This window comes from Talaromyces amestolkiae (assembly GCF_001896365.1).
Source record: "Talaromyces amestolkiae strain CIB chromosome Unknown scaffold17.1, whole genome shotgun sequence".
NCBI classification, from domain to species: domain Eukaryota; kingdom Fungi; phylum Ascomycota; class Eurotiomycetes; order Eurotiales; family Trichocomaceae; genus Talaromyces; species Talaromyces amestolkiae.
This window is the reverse complement of record NW_024468053.1, coordinates 610,531-632,562: the sequence shown is the minus strand read 5'-3', so window position 1 is coordinate 632,562 and position 22,032 is coordinate 610,531. Positions and strand designations below refer to the sequence as shown.

Sequence of the window (22,032 nt, the reverse complement as noted above, 5' to 3'; positions counted from 1 at the left end):
TTACAGTACTAAGTTACTCCCATCTACTCTGTAGCATGTAGCGCCTTGATAGCTCACTCGTACTAGTATATACATCATCACGTGTATCCTGCAGACTCGGTCAGCCTTGCGCAATAGTCGATATCGATAACGATCTCGTTTGCCTTTGATCCGTTTATTTCCACCTAGGCAATAAAAAATATCAGACTTCTCCTGGATGAAGAAATAAACGACAAGCCCAGTTGAGCATCACCCCATGAAAGTAGATATCACGCACACGCAGACAGATGATTGACTTACTAGTAAGTGTAGCTAGGGAATGCTTATCGGTATCAGGCTGAGGACATCAGTGGAGCTACTACTACTCTCTACGTACTAGCACAGCGGGTGGCCAGCGGAGGCCAGCGAATGCCAGCGCGCAGCCACTTGACCGCCCAGGCGACTTCGAGTCACCAGTGTGCGTCACAGGCCGTGCTCCATCCCATCCCATGTCTCGCTCGCTCCTTCTGTCTCTCAGTCTCACTCGACTCTCTCTTATCTCAAGGCGCCCTCACAAACTGCCTTTCCTCTCTCCCTCTCCCTCCCCTCTGCCACAATCCATCCAATCTTTTGGCTTTTTTAAAATCAACTGTACTCCCGCCCACTACAGACATGGACTTCTGAACTGTGCCGTTTCTCTCACATTGTGAGGAGGCACTTTTCGTTCCCTCCCCGTGATTGGGTCCGCAGCTACGAATGCGGAGAAGCTCTTGTGAGGCTATCTATCCACGACAACAAAGATCCCCCTACTCGTTGTTGCCTGAATAACTAGCCTGTTACCATGTCCTTTTCATCTTTCATTATATAAAATAACTTTAGGTACCTTTATTTTATTCTTCCTTGCGTGCGCTATTGATCCACCATCAGCCAAACAAAAGCGATACATCGTGACCGAAACTTGCGATTGCAGAGAGCATGGCCAATTCCCTCCAGGCATTCTCGTTTTCCCCCGCTTGATCACCCTTTCGTTTTCTTATTGCCTATCGTTCGTCGTCCATGGTGGTGGACACTACGTTGCTTACCCATCCGATCCGTCCATCAACGCTGATGATTATCGATATACTATCACACAATGCATCAACATCCACGATCACCGTTGCCGGCAAGGCGGCCAAGCGTATCCTCGCCGAGCTCAGCGAGAGCCGATACTTCGAGAGACCAGGATGACAATCGTCCGCCATCTGTACAGTTGTCGGACGCAACAAGAGGCCTAGGAATTGACGCGGGAGCCGAAGTATCGGCTCCCGCGAAAGAAGCCATGGCAAAGCTCAGTCAAGTCATAGCGGTGAGTCTAGATCAGATGGATGGAGGATGTATTTTCAGTACTGTCACTGACGTCGTGCTCTATAGAACTACCATACTAAAGCCGCGCTTATCATACTCCATGCAAGAGTCGACCTCCCCCCAACTTTCAGCAAAGGATCCGACTCACCAAGAGTGAACCGTTGGGTAAGCCAACCTATTATATTCGAAGAATCATTTAACACTCAACTGACCCGATATCATCTCGTATATTAGTTTAATGTAGAATTGGACGAAACCGATGAATATCGGGACAGCATACGAAGGTGGAGGACATGCGATGCTACCGATAACCGACCGCCGCCCATGATTATTGAGACATATCTCGACGCAAAGTCCTTGACGAATAGTCAAACCCTTGTCCTCATAGACGAAAGCGGAAAACGCTGGGATGTGGTGGGTGCCTTGGCAGCGTCGCAGAATGCTTCGGTACGGGCCAGACCAAAGGAAGTCGTTCTGGAGAGATGGAAGGTTGAACTCGGCGCGTCATCAACAAGGCCGCCCCCTGACCTAGCTGCAATTCTACCTACAGTTTACAAGAAGAGCATTGTCTTATTCCGATCCTTGCATTCCTATGCGAAATTATTGCCGGCCTGGAAAGTTGTCAAACGAGCTGGAATTATGCGTATTAACCCGGCTCTGAAGATCAGATATCGAATTCGTGAAGCTCGTGAAACCGACTTCAATTCGAGCTCTGATAGCTTGACGCTGTCTCTACAATCGGGAAACGAGAAAGTTATCGAGACCTATTCCTTTGGTACGACCGAATCGCCGGCCGGGCCCTTCTCCATTCAAGTAGCCTATCGCCTCAATGTTGATTTTAGAGTCGATGATTCAGAATCACTTCTAAGTTCTCGATTCATGGGTGCGGATGACAACTATTTCCTCCCATCACTACCCTCTGAAGAACCAAACAAAATGCTAGCTCAAGAATCAGGCTCCCTGCCCTTAGGGAGGAGAGGTTTTGCAGACCCCGATCGTTCCCAGGCTTACGGTAGCCTCTCGACGTTCCACCAAGTTGGACCGATAACGGGTGCTAGTCCCATATCGACATTACGCGCCGTCCGAGACATGGGTAGCACCTCACCCTCGTCAGCGTCTCCTCCGCGAAAACTACTTTCTGCTGCTAAAGTAGGCCCCGTAGGCCGCGTAGTTGGAGAGAGTAGCGGCGCTGTGGCCAGACGGCCTTCGATATCAATCCAACCCTTTAAAGCTCCACCATTATCAGCATCTCCATCGCTCGTTGATCCGCCACTCGGTGTGTCCCCTCGAACTAGTGGCAGTCGTACAATAACATCTTCGAGTTTGAGTGATCCTCGTACTATGCCGCCACCAACGGTGCCGGCTTCGGCAGGGCGAAAAATAGGATTTGAACAACCTATTTTACCATCCTCAGCTTCGGGCTCTCCCAAGCCTTCCTCTATTTCAAGGTACAGCAGCTCCTTCAGCCATCGGCGTGGAAGACTATCATCCGGCGGCACTACACGTATCGACGAGGACAACATATCGAGCGGGAAAGCCAGTGCAGCGTCATCCGGTGCGCCACCTGGTTCCGGCATACTCGCAGATCCCAGCGGTGCCAGCGGGGATTCCTTACATACAGACGACGACAATATCTCAGACTTCCTCAAAATGCTTGACCTGAGAAAAGATCTATTGAGCCCTTCGAAGAAAGCTGCAGTTGATGCTGCGACTCGTAGAACATCTGCCGCACTAACTCGGTTTCAACGGATGCGCGATACTAATGCTGCGCTTTCTGACTCCATGTCCTCTTCGTTCCACCTTCACCGTTCGTCGAGCTCGTCAAGTCGACAGCTGTCCAGTGTTCCACCAATGGTTGCTGGCACATCGATATCCACAGCTTCGTCTCCTGGCAAACCAATTTCTCCTCATACCCCTCATACGCCAGCTATCCGCTCCCGGTTGAGTTCTAATAATATCATCACTAACGACAGAGAACGTGATGCTTCTCCTCGACAATCAGATGTTGAACCGGAAGTCACTCCAAGTGACGAGACAGCATATCATCCCACTCAACCAGGCGCCAATGTAATCGACATCCCCACGTCTCCGAGCTCTGGTCTGCCGGCTTATCGGCGTTCAAGTTCTGCTCACAGTCGACGTGTGAGTACGGGAGGCGCTGATGACGAGGAAATATTTCCGTTTGGTATGCGAAGTGTCTCTCTGGGCGAAGATAGAACTCACCTAAGCCTAAGCGCTCGGATGCGACAGCAAGACTACGAGTCCATGGGTACTAATACTGAACAGCAAAGCTCTGGAGCGACGCAACCAGCAGATGACACCAGCAATCCGGCATTACAAACCTCATACCCATTGCGAGAATATGCGCAGCGTGGGGGGTACGGGTCTAGTGCTGCTATCGCCACGTCTACATCATCGAACCACCCGTATCAAGCCCGCTTCTCTCATAGTCGAGGACGGGGCTCATCCGGTGGACCACAATCACACAGTTCTGCATCTGGAAGCTTCCCACGAGGTAGTGCGATACCAGCACATCTCACGGAGCGTGAGCGTGACCGCGACAGCAATACAAGCGGAAGCAATAGTGTCACATCACTCTTGGAGAACAGGCGCGGTGCCAGTCGTCGCTCTGGCTCTGGACGCCCTCCAGCTCAACATACAACAAGTTTTGAGGAGGATGAGCCACTACTTTTCGCAATGAGTGATTTTGGTGCCTCGCGGCGGAGCCTTGAGGAGGGTCGACGCAGTAGTGTCGGTGGTGAATCGGGCACAGCCTCTGGAGGATCCAGAAGAGGCAGTGGGCGTCGAGGAGCCGGAATGCCTGGCTTCCATCCCTGGCAATAGTTCAAGAGATCCATCACTATTGAGATCATTTCACCCGGGCATGAATACTTATGGCATGAGACATTTAGACTCACCTGAGCCGCTGCAAAGCCATTATTCTTTGATCACGATATCCCCTTCACGAGAGACTAATCAACAATATTAGATTTTTTTTTTGGATATTTCTTTTCATTCTTCGTTTATTCTTCGTTTCCAATCAGCATTGATTCTTCATCTCCCCTCTTACTATATTATACGACAGGGTTATATATACATTCACTCTTCGAGATCCGACACGGATATTTCGAAGTCATCATCGTTGTATTCCGTGCTTTTGTATGCAGCGTTCCACTTTTGGAAAAGATTGAAGATTACTTTTACCTTATTTTTTCCCCTGTTCATCCTTTTTCTTCTGATTTGCCTTGCATTCTTTGGTCTTCTGGCGTTGTGCATATCCTTCTTCAATGGTTTTCCGGGTCTGGTTCGGTTTTCAGCTTTGATATCTGATTGTTGGATTTATTATTTCTTGCACATTATTTCTGTCTCATTTTTTGGGAAGCAAAAAAGAGTGGAATATCTCTGAAAATGTTTCGACTTTTTTGGGATTGGTCGGTGATCTTGTTTTTTTGGTATAATGGATGATGAAATGGATGATACCTTAGACCTAGGATTAAACTATTTTACTTCGCGGTATGAAATATTTTTGAAACATTCTTTGGCTTTTCCCTTGGTGAGGTCTGGGTATCTATCTAATTAACCATTTTTTAATTACATGACTTTTGCTGGGGGCTTTGGTGGCCCGCATAGTAAATATTGGTACACATGTCAATATGGGACATTGTAGCGGGTCGACATCTTGCGGTACTCAAATCCGTGCACAGTTTGCATTGTGCAGTTGAGTATATGCTCGATCATGGGGCGGAAGCAGCATCTCATCATGACACATGATGCTTTGTGGGAGCTGGTCAGAGTAAATGTCTCCAGAACGAACATGTCCTGTGCCCGTGCATAACCCACCCAGTCTGTCAAGAACGAAACCTGCGAAAGCGTGCATAACAATCATCGCCGTCTCATTATTGGGTTTCATCTCAAATACGACGGAACGTATTTCCCGACGCACTTCGGCGCGCTTTATTCCTATACCCATTGTCCGCACTCGAATCAAATCGAGGCTGTTGCTGTGACCTCGGTTTCGACGAAGCTGGGGCAAAAGTGATTTCTTTCTCACCAACCACACTGCGATGAGATGCCGCTCTATCCTTGTTGATTCTGTGAGTATTGGTGCCCATCTTCTGCGCAAGGGTTTCAAAAGAACGGTCCCGGCCTGGTTTGCCTCCTTTTGACTTGTTTGTTGCCGAGGCTGAGGAGGATGACACTTGCATCTTGGTGTAAGGTTTTCTGCTGCGTCGGTATGAAATGTCTTCGCCCATTTTAGGTTGATTGGCTTTGGCTGGTCGGTTTGATTTTTGGCCCTTTTCGCTTCCGGCGTCGCTGTCGTCGTCTTCGTCGCTAGAGTCTGGGATTTCGTCGGCCTCTTCTTGTTCGACGGCTGTAAGGCCACGCTCTTTCCTAGCCGGCTTTTCAACAGTAGTGCTGGGGTTGAGCATTTGGAATTCCCTAGAAGTCTCGTCCACGGCGAACTCTGCATCTTCGAACAGTTTCGAGAAACGACTATCACCCAGGAGACCCTTGTTCTCCTCGACATTTGTAGTTTCAGGTTCCGGTTCGGGAGCCTCGACCATTGTTTCGTCGCCTCCTTTCTCAAGCACGCGTTTGGCGTTGCGTCTTTCGGCCTTCTCCTGTTTCTCGAGAAGCTTCTCGGCCAATTTCCGATTGACTTTAACGGCAACCTTCTTCTTGCCTCGGATGCGACTTTCTCTCTCCTGGTCGATCTTCTCCTTGACTCTCTTGGCACGTTCTTCCTCCCAGATGTATGGGTTAGTAATCAAACGAGCCTCTTCGTATAGCCGCTGAGCAACAAAGTAACCATGCATATATGGTCGTAGCAGATTGGTTCTGCCAATGAGATGGTCCAAGTTCAATGTGCGCAGTTGAGGCAATGTCAAAAATTTGTAGTTGTCATAAACAGAAGATGCCTGACCACTAGTAAAGGCCTGCGGATCGTTAGGATCCTCGGCCATTTCTTCGACAAGATTGTCCAGGAATGAGCACCACCTAGGCGCAGGTCCAAGTTGGGGAATAAAGAAAGCGTGTTGTTGTCGGCCCTCATTTGCTGTCAAGATCATTCCGCTGTCTGGGCACCATGCGACACTGTTGATGTCCACAGCCGGTTCCACAGAGGTCCACGGTGTGCCGTTTCGAGGGTCCCAGATCTTGATAATCCTCTTATCCGAGGATAAGATCTTCGGTTCCATTGTTTGTTCCCGAGTGCTGGGTGACGATTGCAGGAACTTGAGCGTATGTACCGGGTATCCGTAACCTTGGTCTTTCTTGAGGAAAGGAATTGGCGATCGTAAATCGTACAGATGTATCAAACCATTGGAGGATCCGGTTCCTAAGGTAAGGCCAGATCTGTGGAATTCCAACGCTGTAATCTCGTGTCGACCCTCGCCCGGCTGCGACTGCGAGGGCGGCAGCAAGATTCCGGCCCGACCTCGAGCTCTCGAGTCCCATAGCTCTACCGTGCCAATGGAGGTACCAAAAGCAAGGAGATTGTGACTTTGTTCGGCAATTGCACCAGTGTTGACCGAGCCAGTGTTAATACCACCTTGCAGCGCACCGCCACCAGCAGAGGTATAATCATCTCCACCGACGTCGACCTCGTAGCTGCGCATGTAGCGGCCGGCCTCTAGATTCAACCTGTAAACTTCACCAAGCCCATCCTGGTTGACTCCGACAGCAGGAATAAGGGCCTCGGTAGACTGTCTATCATAGATGAGGTCCCGTCCGTAGCGAGGCAACCTCGTTGTGTAGTGACATCCTGACGGCGTATGAAACTCGAGGGATCTATCTGCCTGCAGATGTAAAGATTTCGAGTAATCGGAAGAAAGTAGAAGGAAAGTTGTGTTCAGCGAGATGGTATGACGAGCGAATGATAACGAGAGATGAGGTAAGTAGTGAGTATGAATTTGCGGTTTGTATGTTCCTGAAGGTGAAAAAAAAAAAAACTTTTAGCTTCTTCCCCTAGTACGAGAAGTAATCCCAGGCTGGAAGCATACCTGTGCTCATAACCCATTGCCCATCTTCACTGATGCGAATGCACTGACTCGCCTCTTCGAATTCGAAGTCCTGCAATAATTCGACTCGGTTTGCGTACTCTGGATCATTCTTCAAACTGCGCTTTCTCCGCCTGGCAAGCCATTCTGGAAGAGGTCTCGCAGTCGAAGAGCCAGATATAGTGTATACCGGAACGGATGACTGCGTTGAGATCTTCATATTGGCGTCCCAAACCTCCTCCGATGTTATTCGAGGACCGAAGGGGCAAAAGGCCTTTTTTTTGTTCGTGATCGTGAGCTGCCCGGAGATAACGAGAAAATCAGAAAAAAGATAACGGAAGGCGCCAAGTGGGAATGCCAAGATTTCCCCACGTGATCGCAGACTCCGCCGAGCGTCTCGGGTAAAGCTGATTGGGCGCGTTCTCTCCTTCCGATGACCTCGTTCAGTCGGCGAACTCTCCAGATACTTGCACATATCACCTAATCTCATTTCTTTCCAGTCTGTTTGAGGAATTGAATGCCTCGTGAGGTGGTGGACATATCGCATTTGACGATGGCGATTTCCATGTCATAAACCGAGTCGATACCATAACAAATTAACGTTCTGCCAAACCTCCTAACACCGTTATGGAGACAGTCTCCGGGGGCTTACAGTACTAACCAATATTTCGAGTAAGGCTGGAGTCACCCAACTCCTGTGAGAACCTTTGCGCTGTTTATGTTCCAATGCATCGCGTTAACTACGTCGCTGGAGATGCGATCGTTTACACCCGCAGAGCATCACCTTCTGTTCCTCTACACTTAGCGAGTAGCAATAACTGTGTGGCCCAGGAGCCATTCTTACGGTGATCATGGACTTCCCCGGAGATGCCACTACAAACTTCTGCGCCATTGTGAGTACAGCTTTTATTCTTGCAAATGCCATAGTTAACATTGTGTGCAGACCGGGTTCTCTGTCATATATTGGAGAATATACACCGAGGAAGCAACAACTGGCAACCCGGAAATTACTCCAAACAGTGGCTACAACATTCTCCGCCACTTGAGTAGACTAAAAGATCTAGAGATTCAATTACGAAATTCTGACTGCTTGGTTTCATGCTATCCCCGAAGGCTTGGTCTATGGATCTTCTCGCCGACCCCAGGTTTCGAGAGCCTCAGCCCACTCACACGAGACCCCGCAGCACCAGGGTTGAAGGAGTCCACAAAATTAAACATCGGAACATCGACACTCAAAGGTACTTTTCAGTCTGATAATTCTTTTGGTCTTGTCGACTAACCTTGATGCAGTCTCCGCATTTGGCAGCATCACAGCTGTAGACCTCATCAGATCTCTTTCGACAGATGGATTCACATCGGTTGCAGGGGCTCCTGGCCAGACAACCAGACCACCAGGCGCAAGCGTCAATGCCCCTCGGTCCGGTGATGCCTACGCAAATTCCATGGCAATTTATGCATCTTTTATCACGGCGATGGCAGGGGCCATCGGCTTGCAACTAGTCAAGCGTCACAATGCTATTCCACTAGGCGCTCGGACTTTTTATACGGCAGTAGAACGGAGCTTCTATGATAACCCCGCCATCAGTGATGATGATGTGGACTCAATACCGGCTCTGACTACTCTAAAAATTGAGCTTACCCAAACTGGAAAGATTGTAGTGGCCCTGCATACTGTTCATCAGGATGGAATATCACGCCTCAAAGAGCCTGGTACTACCGAAATTAACACAGTCAATATCCAGAATAATATGGATGTCTGGCTTGCTCCTAACGGAACAGTTGCTCGATTGATAACTGTAAACACGGCGCAGTCGGCAGTCTTTGCTCCCAAGCAAGCAAAGAGCGAAGGTGCCGCTCGTCAGATAACGGAAGCCAAACAACGAGTTTGGAAAGCAACCGTCCTCGAATGGTTAAACAACGTTGGACTGCCAGTAGATCATCCCGAAGATGAGCATTGGATTGAAGTGGAGGTGTCAGAGCCGTTTTATGCCCGACTTGCAGCCGAGCACTTGCGTCAGATGGATGACAGTCAATCGTCGTCTCCTTTGAAAAGGATCCTTTGGCCGTCTAGGTACTGTTTCAGAAGGACCAAAATTGTTTCCAGCAACATTACCGAAAAATCATCTCAGCTAGCATATGACAGCGAAGAACCATTGCATTTTGCAGAGACTTGGTTAGAGACGGCTACCGCACGGCATGAAAAACCCAAAGGTGATCCTTCCAACATACAAGAAACAAGTCAGATAGAAAGTGTTGCTGGCACTGTTAGATTCGAAGTTCCTGAGAAGATTGAGAGTCTCGCTCGCGTGATTCACTATCCAGATCTGCAAAACGCGAGCTCTGTTTATCCCACGCCTCCGGATGGGGCTTTAGCGCCAGGCATCAACCAAATCAATTCTGATGCTCTTGGGCCTGACGCTCAAGATTTAGGTTTGTCTCATACCCCGGCTGGAGAAACTCCCATGAAACAGCAGGAGAATGTTCGCAAAACCTCAAGTGACAATCCTTCGTTCGAGCACATGAATGCGATGGAGGTCGGAACCGGTCTATATGACACAAATGATGATGATGAATTGTTCAGCGGGATGAACGACAAAGACTTCGGAAGTAAGGGGATAACGGATGCTGATTTTAGTTTTTTCGATGATGACGATGATGAAATGAACGATTTTCTGAATGATAAGCCAGACACTGGAACTGCTCATGAGGATATACCACAATCCATTCCCGGTGAATCAAATGAATTTCCGATTGCTCAAGCAGAGATCGAAGAATCCCAAGCACCGGACGAAAGTGTCTCTGAGCAGGACGAGATGCAACAGTCAATTGATGTCGAGGCATCTTCCTTGTCTCAGATTCCTGTCAAGCAGTCAAGTACCACACCTCCCAATATCGCCTCACATGAAGCGACACCAGTTCCTCTAGAAAATGTCATAAGCGCGCCTCTCAGTCCAACCGATATCAAGCAAATGCTATTTTCAAAAAGGGATGCAAGACCACAAGACGGAGAAAGACGAACCTCAGCCTCATCAAATGCGGGTTTCGAACGGAAACAGAGTCGGTATAATGCCGTCTCTTTCAAACGAGGTCTAGGCCTAGACCAGAAGTATGCCAATGCCGGGCGCTTCTTTTTCACAGTGAACAAAGACGGTAATGAGAATATAAATAAATCACCTGGAATCCCGACTATTGGATTCCCTGGTTTGCGAAAATTGGGGCTTCGACCTTCTGTCGATGATGTTAATACGCCGCGCCAAATAAGTTCTGAACAATCTATACAACGGACTGACTCGGCATCTAGCGATGAAAGTTGTCTGGATAGCAGCGATGACGATTCTGAAGATGAGACTTCACCTTTCAGATTAGCAACCCTGAAGCGAAAACGGCCGCTCTCTGAGGCGGAAAAATCCACGACATCGTCCATGGAAAAGCTCTCGATTACGTCCGAGGTGGAGAGCCATGTTTCAAAAGAAGATACTTCAATATTCTTAGGAAATTTCTTTTCAGTATTCACTGACTGGTCTCTGGTCGGATACTTCTCAGCCAAGCAGTGCCAGGTGTCTCCGGTTACAAGTCGCAAAGAAGATCAGATGCAAATCGCACAATTGATGGTCGATCAACTTACTCAATCGTCATTGTCTCACAGAATCGAAGGCTGGGAATCGGATCCAAGTCTCGATTACGAGACCTTTGGCCTGCATACTTTTCTTGACGATAGTATGAGCTTAGGCGAAAACGAGAGATTGGATTTGAAGTCGTACGTTACTATACATGACAGTGTACAATCTACTGCAGAGACACCATCGGCACGACCAAATCCGCCACGTCGAGAAGTCAAAGGGTCGATTACGAAAATCGCGCCCTCGCATCTGCGTATCCACCGTGGACGAGATTACTTAGAAGTTTTATCGACATCAATGCCATTCTGGGAGACTTTTGGATTGGAGCCTGCAAGTGGGCGGAAGGACGTCTCTGCGTATTGCATCTGCCCTGAACTTGCCAAACAAGAGACGGATGCTTTCATGACTCGCTTGGGACTGCTCTACTCTGGCTGCAATCTGGGCAAGCATATCAGAGGTGACATAATTGAGAAATTCAAAAATGGTATAGGGCTATGGAATATTGCCAAAGGTGATGGCTCCTATGCGCGAACGATGCAGACATTGCGTAGTCTCTGCGAAGATTTAGGTATGTTTCTTTACGAGCCAGATATCTCTTAGTTTTCCTGACCATACTTTTTAGCGTCCGCATTATCAAAAGCGCCCCAAACAGGGGAGAATTTCGTCATCTATATGATCAACCCGTTCTCTCATGGAGGAGCATTTGTGGATATATGCTCAAATTTCCTCCATCTCTTTCACAAATACGTGGGTGAGGTTGACAAAAATCAAGACAAAGGTCAGCTGAACGAGCTCGTCTTGCAAATTGTGCCCCTGAATTTCGTATTCTCGCCAACGTCTATGGTTGTTCCTCCTCAACCGCAATATTTGAGTTTAGCGCTCGAAGTCTACAGTCGATGTCCCCCCAAGGATGCCAGCTTTGGCATTATAGGCTACGCACCGCCAGTAGTGCTGGCAGATACAGTTCCCAAAGCGATCAATTTCAGAAGCACATCGGAAAACTTTTCACCTTTTCAAGAGGGCCGATGTTTACATGTCGCCATCTCGCGCAGCGTCGACCAGCGTTGGATTAGCGTGGCATGGACCAATAATTCAGGGTCGTGTCAGATTGCCATGTCATACTGTGTGCGAGCTCGGGGTTCGAATGTCAACCGCATCATTTCGGAAGTGCGTCAAGAGATTTGGGAAGCTACTAAAGATCTGATGGAGCGAACGCAAACCAGATGGAAGGTGTTGTTGGTCAGGACGGAGCCGATCGACCAGGAAGAAATTGACGGTATGTATTTGAATCAATTGTTGAGGTAGGGCTTACCGCTAACTGTTAGCAGCATGGACAGGTTTTGCTGAACGGTATAACCAAGCAAAGGCTCTGCCTGTTGAGCTTACTCTTTTCAGCGTCAATATTGCACCTGGTCTCCGTCTAGAGCCCTCGACGACACAATTCTCAGTCAACACAATCAATCCATTCGTATCGACACCAGTGGCAACTCCGTATGGCGGAGTCTCGTCACCGGATCAACTTGGGGCTGCGACTCCGGCCAGCGGCGGCCAAGGCCCAACCACCATGACCTATAGTACTGCAATAACACCAACAGACACACCACCTGTGCTTGTCGAAGCAGACTCTGATGCGGTCCTTATTGATGCATGCGATGAATCCTGGGCAGTCGTCCTATCTCACCGACTAAGCAACTCTGCGTACCTAACAGAGTACAAACCAGCCCTAGTTAGCGGCTATCTACTTCGAAGAAAAGGCGTTAATGACAGCCAGGGTGTTTCAGCCATGTCATTAAACCTGGTATATACATCACGACCCCCGGCTCTGCATGAAGCTGTACTGAGAGAAGCACTTATTAACTACCGTGACCTGGCGACATTGGCTCSTGCCAAAGGCACGTTGCATGTACAGCATAATACTTTACCCTGGCATATTGCCACGGCTGTGAAGGGGCAGGAGTTATTGAGTTTTGTTCTATAGATTGCGTTGTATCGATGAAGAATATGCAAGGACATGGGTCTCGGTTCTTCATTTCACTTTATGTATTTTGATGTTTTACATATCCATTTAGCATCTTGCGAGCGTTGAATTATCTTTGCATTGATTACATAGCCAATGAGTGTCTCGTCATATCGAAGCGTATTTACAGAATAAAGCCATGAAATCGGTGGATTAATCAACCAAAAATGGGGTATCAAAACAACCATAACCTTTAACGACACTCATCTCATCCACATTCACCTCCTTAGTCTTAAATGACCAACCTACAACCCTATTCTCAATCACCTGGCACCTCGCTCTGTCAGATGATGACTCCTTCCTTTCCCAAACACAACCACCAAAAACGCCCAACTCAGAAACGACTTCATCAGCCACGACACCCCTCGAAGAAGACATTAGCATTCCATAGACATTCAGCGGCGAACGTATCTTTTGCATGAGTATGTACGCCGATTGATCTGGAATAGAGTCTGGCGAAAGCGTTTTCAAGAAAGCAGGAATATTAGTGCCGTAAATGTTATGCCCTCCACCTTCGAGAGAAGCTGGTTTCAGTATATAATTCTCCGCCAACTCCTCTTCCTCTTCTAGGTTCTTCGTAGAAGACATAACATCATCAAGAGAACGAATCTCGACAAAGGTGCCACGAATTTTATCTGCTTTTTCTTTCGTAAGCCATCGCCCCAATGTCCCCGGCACAGTTAGGACTTGTTGCACTTTCTTTATAGTCGTGATATGACCCAGGACAGACGGACACTTGATTGCACGCGACAACTCGAGTCTTGTCCGAATCTGCTTTCCGTTGACAACTTCAGAATATTCGCGCGGCTCGTATCCGGCTCGATGGTATACAACTGATATCTCGACCGGGCTGGCTGTCGTACTATCTCCGCTCTCGGGTGGGAAGAATAGTAGTTCGCCCGTTGGAGTGAGTTTGGTATGGTCAAGGACGAGTTGCCATTCGATTCTGTATGTTGCGATTGGGTCGTCGTCGTCGACCCAGTTCCATAGTGCGTATTCGATTGGTCGTTCATCTGCGATGTTGAAGTTATTCGGTTGGACGATCATGAGAACAGCTGTATGGGTGGCTTTGGGACTGTGCGGTTTTGATCCGTAGATCTTGTGCGCCGAAGCGAGTACCGATGCAATGCCGTTTATTGAGCTGTTCTTGGGTAGAGTAGAGAGGGGTATTTTCGTGTTGACCACCTGCTCTTCTCGACCCTCATTGCTCTCGAGTGCAAAATCATAAAGACCCCATCGAGCAAGGAATCGATGCATATCAGCGACTTTATCGGCATGACATCCCCCAGCACAGGAATAGGAGTTGAATTCGACCTGTTTCAGGCATAGATTCTGTGTCCAATTCTCGTTTACTTCTTCATCGTCATCATCGTCGTCGTCGTCACTATCGGCGCTATCGCCTTCGACATGCAGCATATAATCCGACCTGAACACCCCGGCATGAACTCTCTGCTCAATATACTGCGATCCTTCATCCTGTCGTCTCCTCTGAACGTCCTCGTAAACACTCCACAACGCATCAACCAAAGGCTCCGTCCTCCTCAAGGGTCCTGTAACAGCATGCAACCACTCAACATCCTCCGCAAGCTTGCAATACAGTTCATTATATATCAATTGCAACTCATCGACAGCTTCATTGAATAACCTCCGCGGAAAGACCGTCGGAAACACGCTTGCACTGACAGGCTGGAGGTGTACGCTGTGCGGCGTTTCTGAGCCTATGACTTTGAGTAAGGAGCCGTGGTTGGTCTGGTAATCTTTTATCTGGGTTAAGATTGAGTTCAGTTGATCTGGGGATATATTTTCGGGTGGGTAGTTTGATGGCATTCTCTGTATGCTGTTCACTTTATGACTTAAGCCAACGCTATTTCGATGTTGATTTTAGATTCGATTGTGGCTTGAAAAAAACCAGCAATACCTCTAAGGTGGACTGAGCATCAATCGATGTTTTATCTGATCATTGTCTAGTATATGTAGAAATTTGTACGAGTTGCACAGAAGCCTGCAAAGCGATGGATGTGCTCAGTGCTGAGATGTCTGGTGGGGGTGATCAGCATTGAAGCCTCTGAAACCTCTCATTTGCTAAATCAACGCGTCTGCACCGATTGGCTGCTCGTGAGTCTCTGGAAATCTATTCAGGTATTATGTACATATCTAACATGAATGTTGTAAAAGGAATTCAATGATTTTCGCCAATCATAGTGTCGGAATTCTTCATCTTGGAGAAGTCTCCTTTGTGTAGCCTCCATGATAGGATTTGAGTCTCTTTGGGTCTCTTTGAGCTGATTCCTCATGCTGGGTGGGAGGAGATTGGATAGCAAAAACCTCGGAAGTCTCTGCCAAAGCCTCTCTTGTCCGGTCCTTTGATGTGCTATCCTCGGTTTCCCACTCATCAAATCTCCTCCACAACATCTTAGCAAGTAGATGATTCGGGCCGTAATAATTGACACGGAGATTCGCACATGTCCTGAGGAGAGTTAGAGCTTCTGAGGTGTTTCCCAGTTGCTTCAAAATCTTGGCGAGGAATTCTATGCTGTTTATAGTCGTAGGATGCTCTGGCCCTGGTGTCTGGTACCGATGTTTGACTACCTCTCTTTGCAGCTCTTCTGCTTCTTTCCATCGTCCCTGACTAGCGTATACCAATGCAAGGCTATTCATTGCAGTCACAGTTGAAAAGTGCATTGGTCCTTGCACCAACTTCCGGGTTTCCAATACCTGTATGTCTAGCTCTTCTGCTTCCTTCAATTTCCCTTCATTCCAATATTCTGCTGCAAGGTTTTCCATCCTAGAGAGGGTATCGAGATGCTGTGGGCCTAGAACCTTTTTTGAGACCACCACTACCTGCTCCAACAGCTTTCCCCCAACACCACTTAAGCAGGCTTCCACGTTCTGTATGTAGTCAAAATACAACTGTCGGTTTTCTTTAAGATCCTGCTCAATCAACAAAACCATACTGTGGGGCAGATATTCTAACCAAAGCTTGTAGTTGTTTTCATAACTAGCAGGGAATATCTCGATTAACCGACCAGCTGCAATTTTTATGTAGCGAGGAAATTGGCTCTCCTTCTTCATCCAATTTCGTGTTGCCAGATGTACCAGGCGATGTAGGGATATGGAAGCATTTCCTGGTTGGATTGTAATAAAAGAGTATGCGCTGAGAAGGCCCAGAGCATCGGTCTTCTTCTTCTTGGATGCTGGTGGTGGAAGCAACGATTCTGGAATATTACGTGGAGCAACACAAGCCATGAGTGACAAATAGTCGCAGGCAAGTTGGTCAAGCTTCTGAACTTGCTGAAACGATATTAGCCAAGTCATGGCTACTGGGTTTTGCATATCCGTATAGCGTCCATCATCACCAAAATCCTCGCTCAGTAGCTCCACAACATCTGCCTCCTGTTCTTGGAGAAGCAGTAGGTAATCCGAGATGTCAATACTGTTCTCGTTCATATATGCCGCTGCTTGAGCAATCGCCAATGGGAGAAATGTGAGCTGTTCAAGAAGGGCGAGCACAAGATGACTGTCGCTGAGCAGACCTTTTTGTATCAGGGACTTTTCCAAAAATTCCACGCCTGTCTTCTCATCGAGCTCGCGAACATGTATCACGTCGGATGATGCCAACTTCACGGCTAACTTCCGATTGCGAGTAGTGAAGACGATATGACCTTGGTTATGATCAGGAAGGAGGTCTTTTAGTGGCGGGCTCGTACTGCTGCCTTCCATCCACATGTCCATATCATCTGCGTTGTCGAAGATAAGCAGCCACTTCCAATCCTTTTTGGCAAAGAAATGCTTGATACGTTCTTTCATCTGTGCTGAATTCGCATCTGAGATACCTAACATCTCTGCAATAGTCCTCCAGGCCTGTTCAACAGCCTGATGGCTGGTGCAGGGGATCCAGAAGATTGAACATTCAGGATCTCGGTCTTGCATACGGTAAGCCAGCTCTAGGGCCACTTGGGTCTTACCAACCCCGCCCAAGCCTGTGATGGCGAGTTTTTGTGGCCCTTGGGCTGTCGATATTGTTTCCTCTAATTTACTCATCTCGTCCTGCCTGCCCACAAAGCGCAAATTTCTCCTGAACGGGATCATCAAATGACGAGATCTGCCTTTGTCTACCAATTGAGTAAGAATTAGTAACTCATTATCAGGCATGCATATTATCCAGCCTACCTTCGTGACTCCGAGGCCTCCAATATTCCAGTAAAACTTTTGCCGCAGAGGCTGCAGTTGCTGCAGCGTATGCTTGCCATTCCTTGTTCTTATGGCTGTCTGCATAATCGCACACACCTTTGATGACAATACATGGGATGTCATCCCACACTCCTGCCCCTTCCATTTCAAACCCTATGACCGCTTCCTCCCTGATTATGGCATCACGGTGCTGTCCGGACTTCATCACAGTATCGGCGGAAGCGAGGGTTCCAATATGTGCTGAGACCTTGGTAGCATCTTCTCGACACCGGATTACTTGGCTTTTGTCACATCCAAGATCATCACAGTTTCCCTCTAGTGCAGCGCTGCAGATTTCCCCGGTTATGTCGGAGCAGTCACATATTACAGAGCTGTCATGTTTGTGAATGTAAGAAGCATTGAAAAGAACATCATGGGTTTGTGGATGGCACCAACTGGCTCCCATTTGTTGAAGCGTGTTGAGATATTGCTGAATCCGGCTTTGGAATTCGTTGTGGGTATTTTCAGCCCTGAGAGCATTTAGAAGAGTTCGGATCTCTCGGTTCGGTCGACTTAGTTTGTCCTTTACTCCAGACTTTCGTTGAAAGCCACTAGGGTACTGCCTACCAAAGTCATATTGGACCACAGAATCGCTAATGATAACGTCGCCCAGGAATATCCCTTGTCCACTAGGTGACGATGGGGCGCCTCCACATATACCAACAACTAAGACAAGCTCGATGTTAGTATAGCTGACCTGCAGGCTCGAAGCAGCACTTGCTGCGCTTCGTTTGCCTATACTAGGCAAGTAGCACAGAACAACATTATGCTTGCCAATTCTTCCATTGATATAAGCATTTGGATCACCTGATTGTTTGCTGTAGTGTTGCCCGAGACGGTCGTAGGTTTCATCGAAAAGGCCGTCAACAGCGTCAGCCTCGAGAGTGAGTGCGCAGATGATTGCGATCGTAAAGTCATTCCGACTTCTAGGCCGCATCTCAGCTAAGCATAGCAGAATTATATCGCAATGTAGGATAGAAAGATTCTACGGTGTCAACGGCGGACACACAAGAAGCATATTATCAAGCCGTGACGCTGGGAATGATTGAAAATGAGACGGTGAGGGACGAGGCTGAGAGTCGGCAGCTTTGCGATTGCACTCACCAACCACAGAGCAACAATACCCGACCAGCAGAAGGAGGGGTAATGACCTGAACATCCATTAGTATATCTTGTAAGAATCAACACTGTCTTGTATATGCTTTCCTCGAGCGAAGAAAAGCATTTAATATTTGTCAAGGTAAATTTCAGAGCGCGACAGTTGACAAGAAAAGTGCATCTTGGTGGCAGGTGACGTTGACTATCGACCCTCCTTCCTGTCAAGAAGATGCTGTTCACTGAATAGCTATCCCTGAAAATCTCAACTAAACCATACCTAGCAAAGATTGTATACACGGATGTTGATGGGCGAGGAACTACGTTTTTCCGGACAATCCGACTGGTCACAAGACTCACGACATCGCATCATCAACAAATCCAACTTGATAGTTGAAGCATCAAAAATGTCAAACCTTCCAACGCTAGTCTTCATACCAGGCTCCTGGCATAAACCGACATGCTACGACAAGGTCATCAAGCTCCTCCAAGAAGAGCACAAATTGAAATGCGTCTCAATAACCCTCCCTTCGACATCTGGGGACCCTCAAGCAACCTTCAAAGATGATCTAGACGTTGCTCGTGCAGCTATCTCAAGCGAGACGACTCAAGGGCGCAATGTGATTGTCGTTGCGCACTCGTACGGCGGCATGGTTGGGAATAGCGCTATCAAGGGATTTGCCACTAAAAGCCACCTACAGACGGAGGCCTCAACAACTACAACGACTACAGGAGGAAATGTGATCGGGCTCATCTTAATAGCCTCTGGCTTCACTCTGACTGGGCTCGCATTCATGGATCCCTTTTTTGGCCATCCACCCCCTGCCTGGCGTGTGAACAATGACACCGGCTACGCCGAACTCGTCACCCCTCCACGCGAGTTTTTCTATCATGACTTACCAGCCGACGAGGCAGAATACTGGGTCTCCCAACTCACAACCCAGAGTCTCAAGGCTCTATTCGAAGGCGGCGAATATACGTACGCTGGATGGCGGGATGTGCCGACTTGGTATATCGGTACGGCCGAAGATCGCGGACTGCCTGTGTTGGCACAGCGGATGCAGATTGGTATGGCTAGGGAAATGGGGGGAAGCGTGGAGTATAGGGAGTTGCGGACGAGTCATTCGCCGTTTTTAAGTCAGCCGGAGGCGACGGTGGGGATTGTGTTGGATGCTATCACAGCGTTTACAAGGGGTTCCCGTGCCGGTGACGAGTCTGTCATCAGTGAGCGCAGCAATGTGGTGAGAGTAAGGCCAGGGATCAACATTTGGCAGCCATCAACGTGGTTGAGGTTTGGAATCCCGCTGGCCGTTGGCCATGTCATTGGACGATGTATTCTCTTGTTTGGCACTGGGAGGTGGCTGTGGAAGTCCAGGTTCGGGTTACGTAGCGTTTGATATCATTCACGGACACCTATATAGCAATCTCAGCTCCTGTTACTTTTCCGAGTATAGAGTGAGGAAGTCAGTCATCACACTACATTCCGTTGACTGAAATGTTGTCGACCATGTTCTAGACTCAATTCTGAATTCGGCAACTAGAAGATCTTATTAGGATGATTAAGCATAATCCACTTGGTCAGTTGCCGAGTACATGATGGTGGGCAACTACACCAGATAGTCGATGGCTGTGCTGAGGGTTCAGTCTGGTGGGGTTGGCTCAGTGCGGCTGGCTGCACTCTGTGTATGCATCGGCGGGTTCGTGCAGATCGGAGTAGAATGATGCATTTACATGTACAGCCGCGATTAAGTGACATCAGGTACAAGTGGGCAGGATGCAGGATGCAGGATGTGGGTTTGCTTGGCTAATGTAAATAGATGCATCTGGATTGTAGCGATTTACTTTAGGGCAGGCAACCGTCAATTGACCCAGGTTCGTTCAAGATTCCTGCATTTTCGGACAGAACTAGGCAGTAAAGTAGTTGACTGAATGAGGAGAGGACAGATTGAAAATCTAAAGGGTGATATGCTAGCATGGACAGTTCAGGAAATGCGAGCACGGAGGATTGGAAGGAGTCCAACAATGTGGGTGGACGGCTTGACTACGAACACTAGGTATGCCATGAAAGATGGATGGCATATGACTCAACTCAAGATGACGATCTGTCCTCGCGCAGAAGAAGGCTCAAGAAGAATGACGACTCCCATGGAATCAATCGTATCGATACAGCATACAAGACGGCGTCATGTCCTGACAGGTCTCGTACAGTACGTCCTTTCTTATCGTAGTGGATGCATCAAGGCAGCAAGTTTGCACAAACCGATTCCATAAATTTCGTTCTGGCCACAGTAGCATTGAGCACGCACTGATTAGGAATCAAAGCTCATTGATGGTATACGTCAGACGAAAAAAAGACGTTGACTCACGAGCCACAGGCACTCGTAATCGGGTCTGGCGAGCGCATGTAAATCCCGCATGCAGATGTCGGTATTTGGGAAGGCTGCCATCAGAGAAGTTTTTTGACAGCCGGACGATGGCCAATCGTGATACAATTGCGTAGACAATGGTGTTGTATGCAGGAGAATGATCTTGGCGGGTTAGAGGACCAACCAAAAAACCCGATCATCAGGGGTGGGGGTACGACTGATCAATCAAAATTTTCACGAGGCAGACTCGACGACAGTCTCTGTGACACAGTAGAGTCAGATATCATAATCAACTACACCTTGACAGTGCTGTGACAGGACAAGACGGGCAGACGACAGCTGAAAACTAAGTTAGCCGAACGTCGGGGAAGAAGCTTAGCCTCATAGTAAATTCGTGGTAGAGTGTCAGCAATCAATCAGGCTAGGACTAAACACGTTAGCTCTGGTAGTCAAGGGTCTTTTTCCTCCCGCTTGTCGGTGCTTGAACAGGTAAAAAAAGACGAGATCAGAGTTCACTGAGAGGGTTGTGATTGGATGATCACCCGGGCTCGTATTGAATTGCTCTGAGAGCTGAAATCATAAATTAATGTATCAGCCACAGCCAAAGTAGCCACTGTCTCAAGCCACCAGTTGCGATCAGAGTCCATGTACGTGATGACGATTATCTCTTGAGAGTGTTGTGCACGGAGGGGAGAAGAAAGATACCGGTAGACAAGAGAGAAGACGATCTCGGCTCGTCCGTCATGTGCCGTGCCAATTATAGAACACCTCTAGTATCGGCTCTCTCTCAACTCTCCCATTGCCATTGCTATAGTAATTGATATCTATTTCTGTTCGATCGTTCTTCCTTGAATCGAGATAGAAGCACAGACATTCTAGCGGTCTCAGGACTGCTCTATTTTTGAAAATGGTAGGCTCTCTTCTCTCGAAACAACCAGGCAGGCGCGAGTAACTAGGTGAAACGAGCGATAAATGTGAATCTCAGAAATTAACGAACCCTGCATTTGTAATAGGTATTCCATAGAAAGATGCTATGCTCATAGATGATAAACATGAGTTTTTCTTCGGGCGGCTATCTGATACACAGATGACTCGCATCTGCCCTATCAACCCTGAATGCGTCCCAAGTCCATGAATGGTTCGTAACGTCTGCAACGCGTCTATGCGGCACAGTCAATTGATGAGCAGCGTCTCTGCTGTCCAACCATGATCAAATCATGCATCTTATTCTCCTAGAAATTTAGTAGAACGAAAGCAGGGTTGGACGAGAACCAAGCGCTCACAGCCACCCCGCATTAAGCTACTTCGGGGATGGCGCTATTCGTGAGGCTGAAGGAGCTTTCCTCTCTCTGTTTCCTAGTCTTCCTCTCGCTGTCGATTGTATTGTCCTCGTAGCCATGATC

General features: G+C 48.1%; 6 protein-coding genes across 6 annotated transcripts; 3 read left to right on the top strand and 3 right to left on the bottom strand.

The window, feature by feature from the left end:
- Positions 1-1,090: 1,090 nt before the first annotated feature.
- BHQ10_008010 (uncharacterized protein) lies at positions 1,091-4,146 on the top strand (the record flags this gene model as incomplete). Its single annotated transcript, XM_040880770.1, has 3 exons — positions 1,091-1,303; positions 1,369-1,467; positions 1,537-4,146. The coding sequence occupies 3 exons, from the start codon at positions 1,091-1,093 to the stop codon at positions 4,144-4,146; spliced, it is 2,922 nt and encodes a 973-aa protein (XP_040736513.1).
- Positions 4,147-5,213: 1,067 nt separating this feature from the next.
- On the bottom strand, positions 5,214-7,521 carry BHQ10_008009 (uncharacterized protein; the record flags this gene model as incomplete). The annotated part of the gene is made up of 2 exons (XM_040880768.1): positions 5,214-7,096; positions 7,305-7,521. The coding sequence occupies 2 exons, from the start codon at positions 7,519-7,521 to the stop codon at positions 5,214-5,216; spliced, it is 2,100 nt and encodes a 699-aa protein (XP_040736512.1).
- Positions 7,522-8,152: 631 nt separating this feature from the next.
- Positions 8,153-12,899, top strand: BHQ10_008008 (uncharacterized protein; the record flags this gene model as incomplete). The annotated part of the gene is made up of 5 exons (XM_040880767.1): positions 8,153-8,194; positions 8,245-8,539; positions 8,592-11,489; positions 11,544-12,197; positions 12,250-12,899. 5 exons carry the CDS (start codon positions 8,153-8,155, stop codon positions 12,897-12,899), a joined length of 4,539 nt encoding a protein of 1,512 aa, XP_040736511.1.
- A 192-nt stretch (positions 12,900-13,091) lies between these two features.
- BHQ10_008007 (uncharacterized protein) lies at positions 13,092-14,765 on the bottom strand (the record flags this gene model as incomplete). The annotated part of the gene is made up of 1 exon (XM_040880766.1): positions 13,092-14,765. The coding sequence occupies one exon, from the start codon at positions 14,763-14,765 to the stop codon at positions 13,092-13,094; it is 1,674 nt and encodes a 557-aa protein (XP_040736510.1).
- Positions 14,766-15,152: 387 nt separating this feature from the next.
- On the bottom strand, positions 15,153-18,105 carry BHQ10_008006 (uncharacterized protein; the record flags this gene model as incomplete). Its single annotated transcript, XM_040880765.1, has 2 exons — positions 15,153-17,050; positions 17,109-18,105. The coding sequence occupies 2 exons, from the start codon at positions 18,103-18,105 to the stop codon at positions 15,153-15,155; spliced, it is 2,895 nt and encodes a 964-aa protein (XP_040736509.1).
- Positions 18,106-18,670: 565 nt separating this feature from the next.
- Positions 18,671-19,660, top strand: BHQ10_008005 (uncharacterized protein; the record flags this gene model as incomplete). Its single annotated transcript, XM_040880764.1, has 1 exon — positions 18,671-19,660. One exon carries the CDS (start codon positions 18,671-18,673, stop codon positions 19,658-19,660), a length of 990 nt encoding a protein of 329 aa, XP_040736508.1.
- Between the last annotated feature and the right edge of the window lie 2,372 nt (positions 19,661-22,032).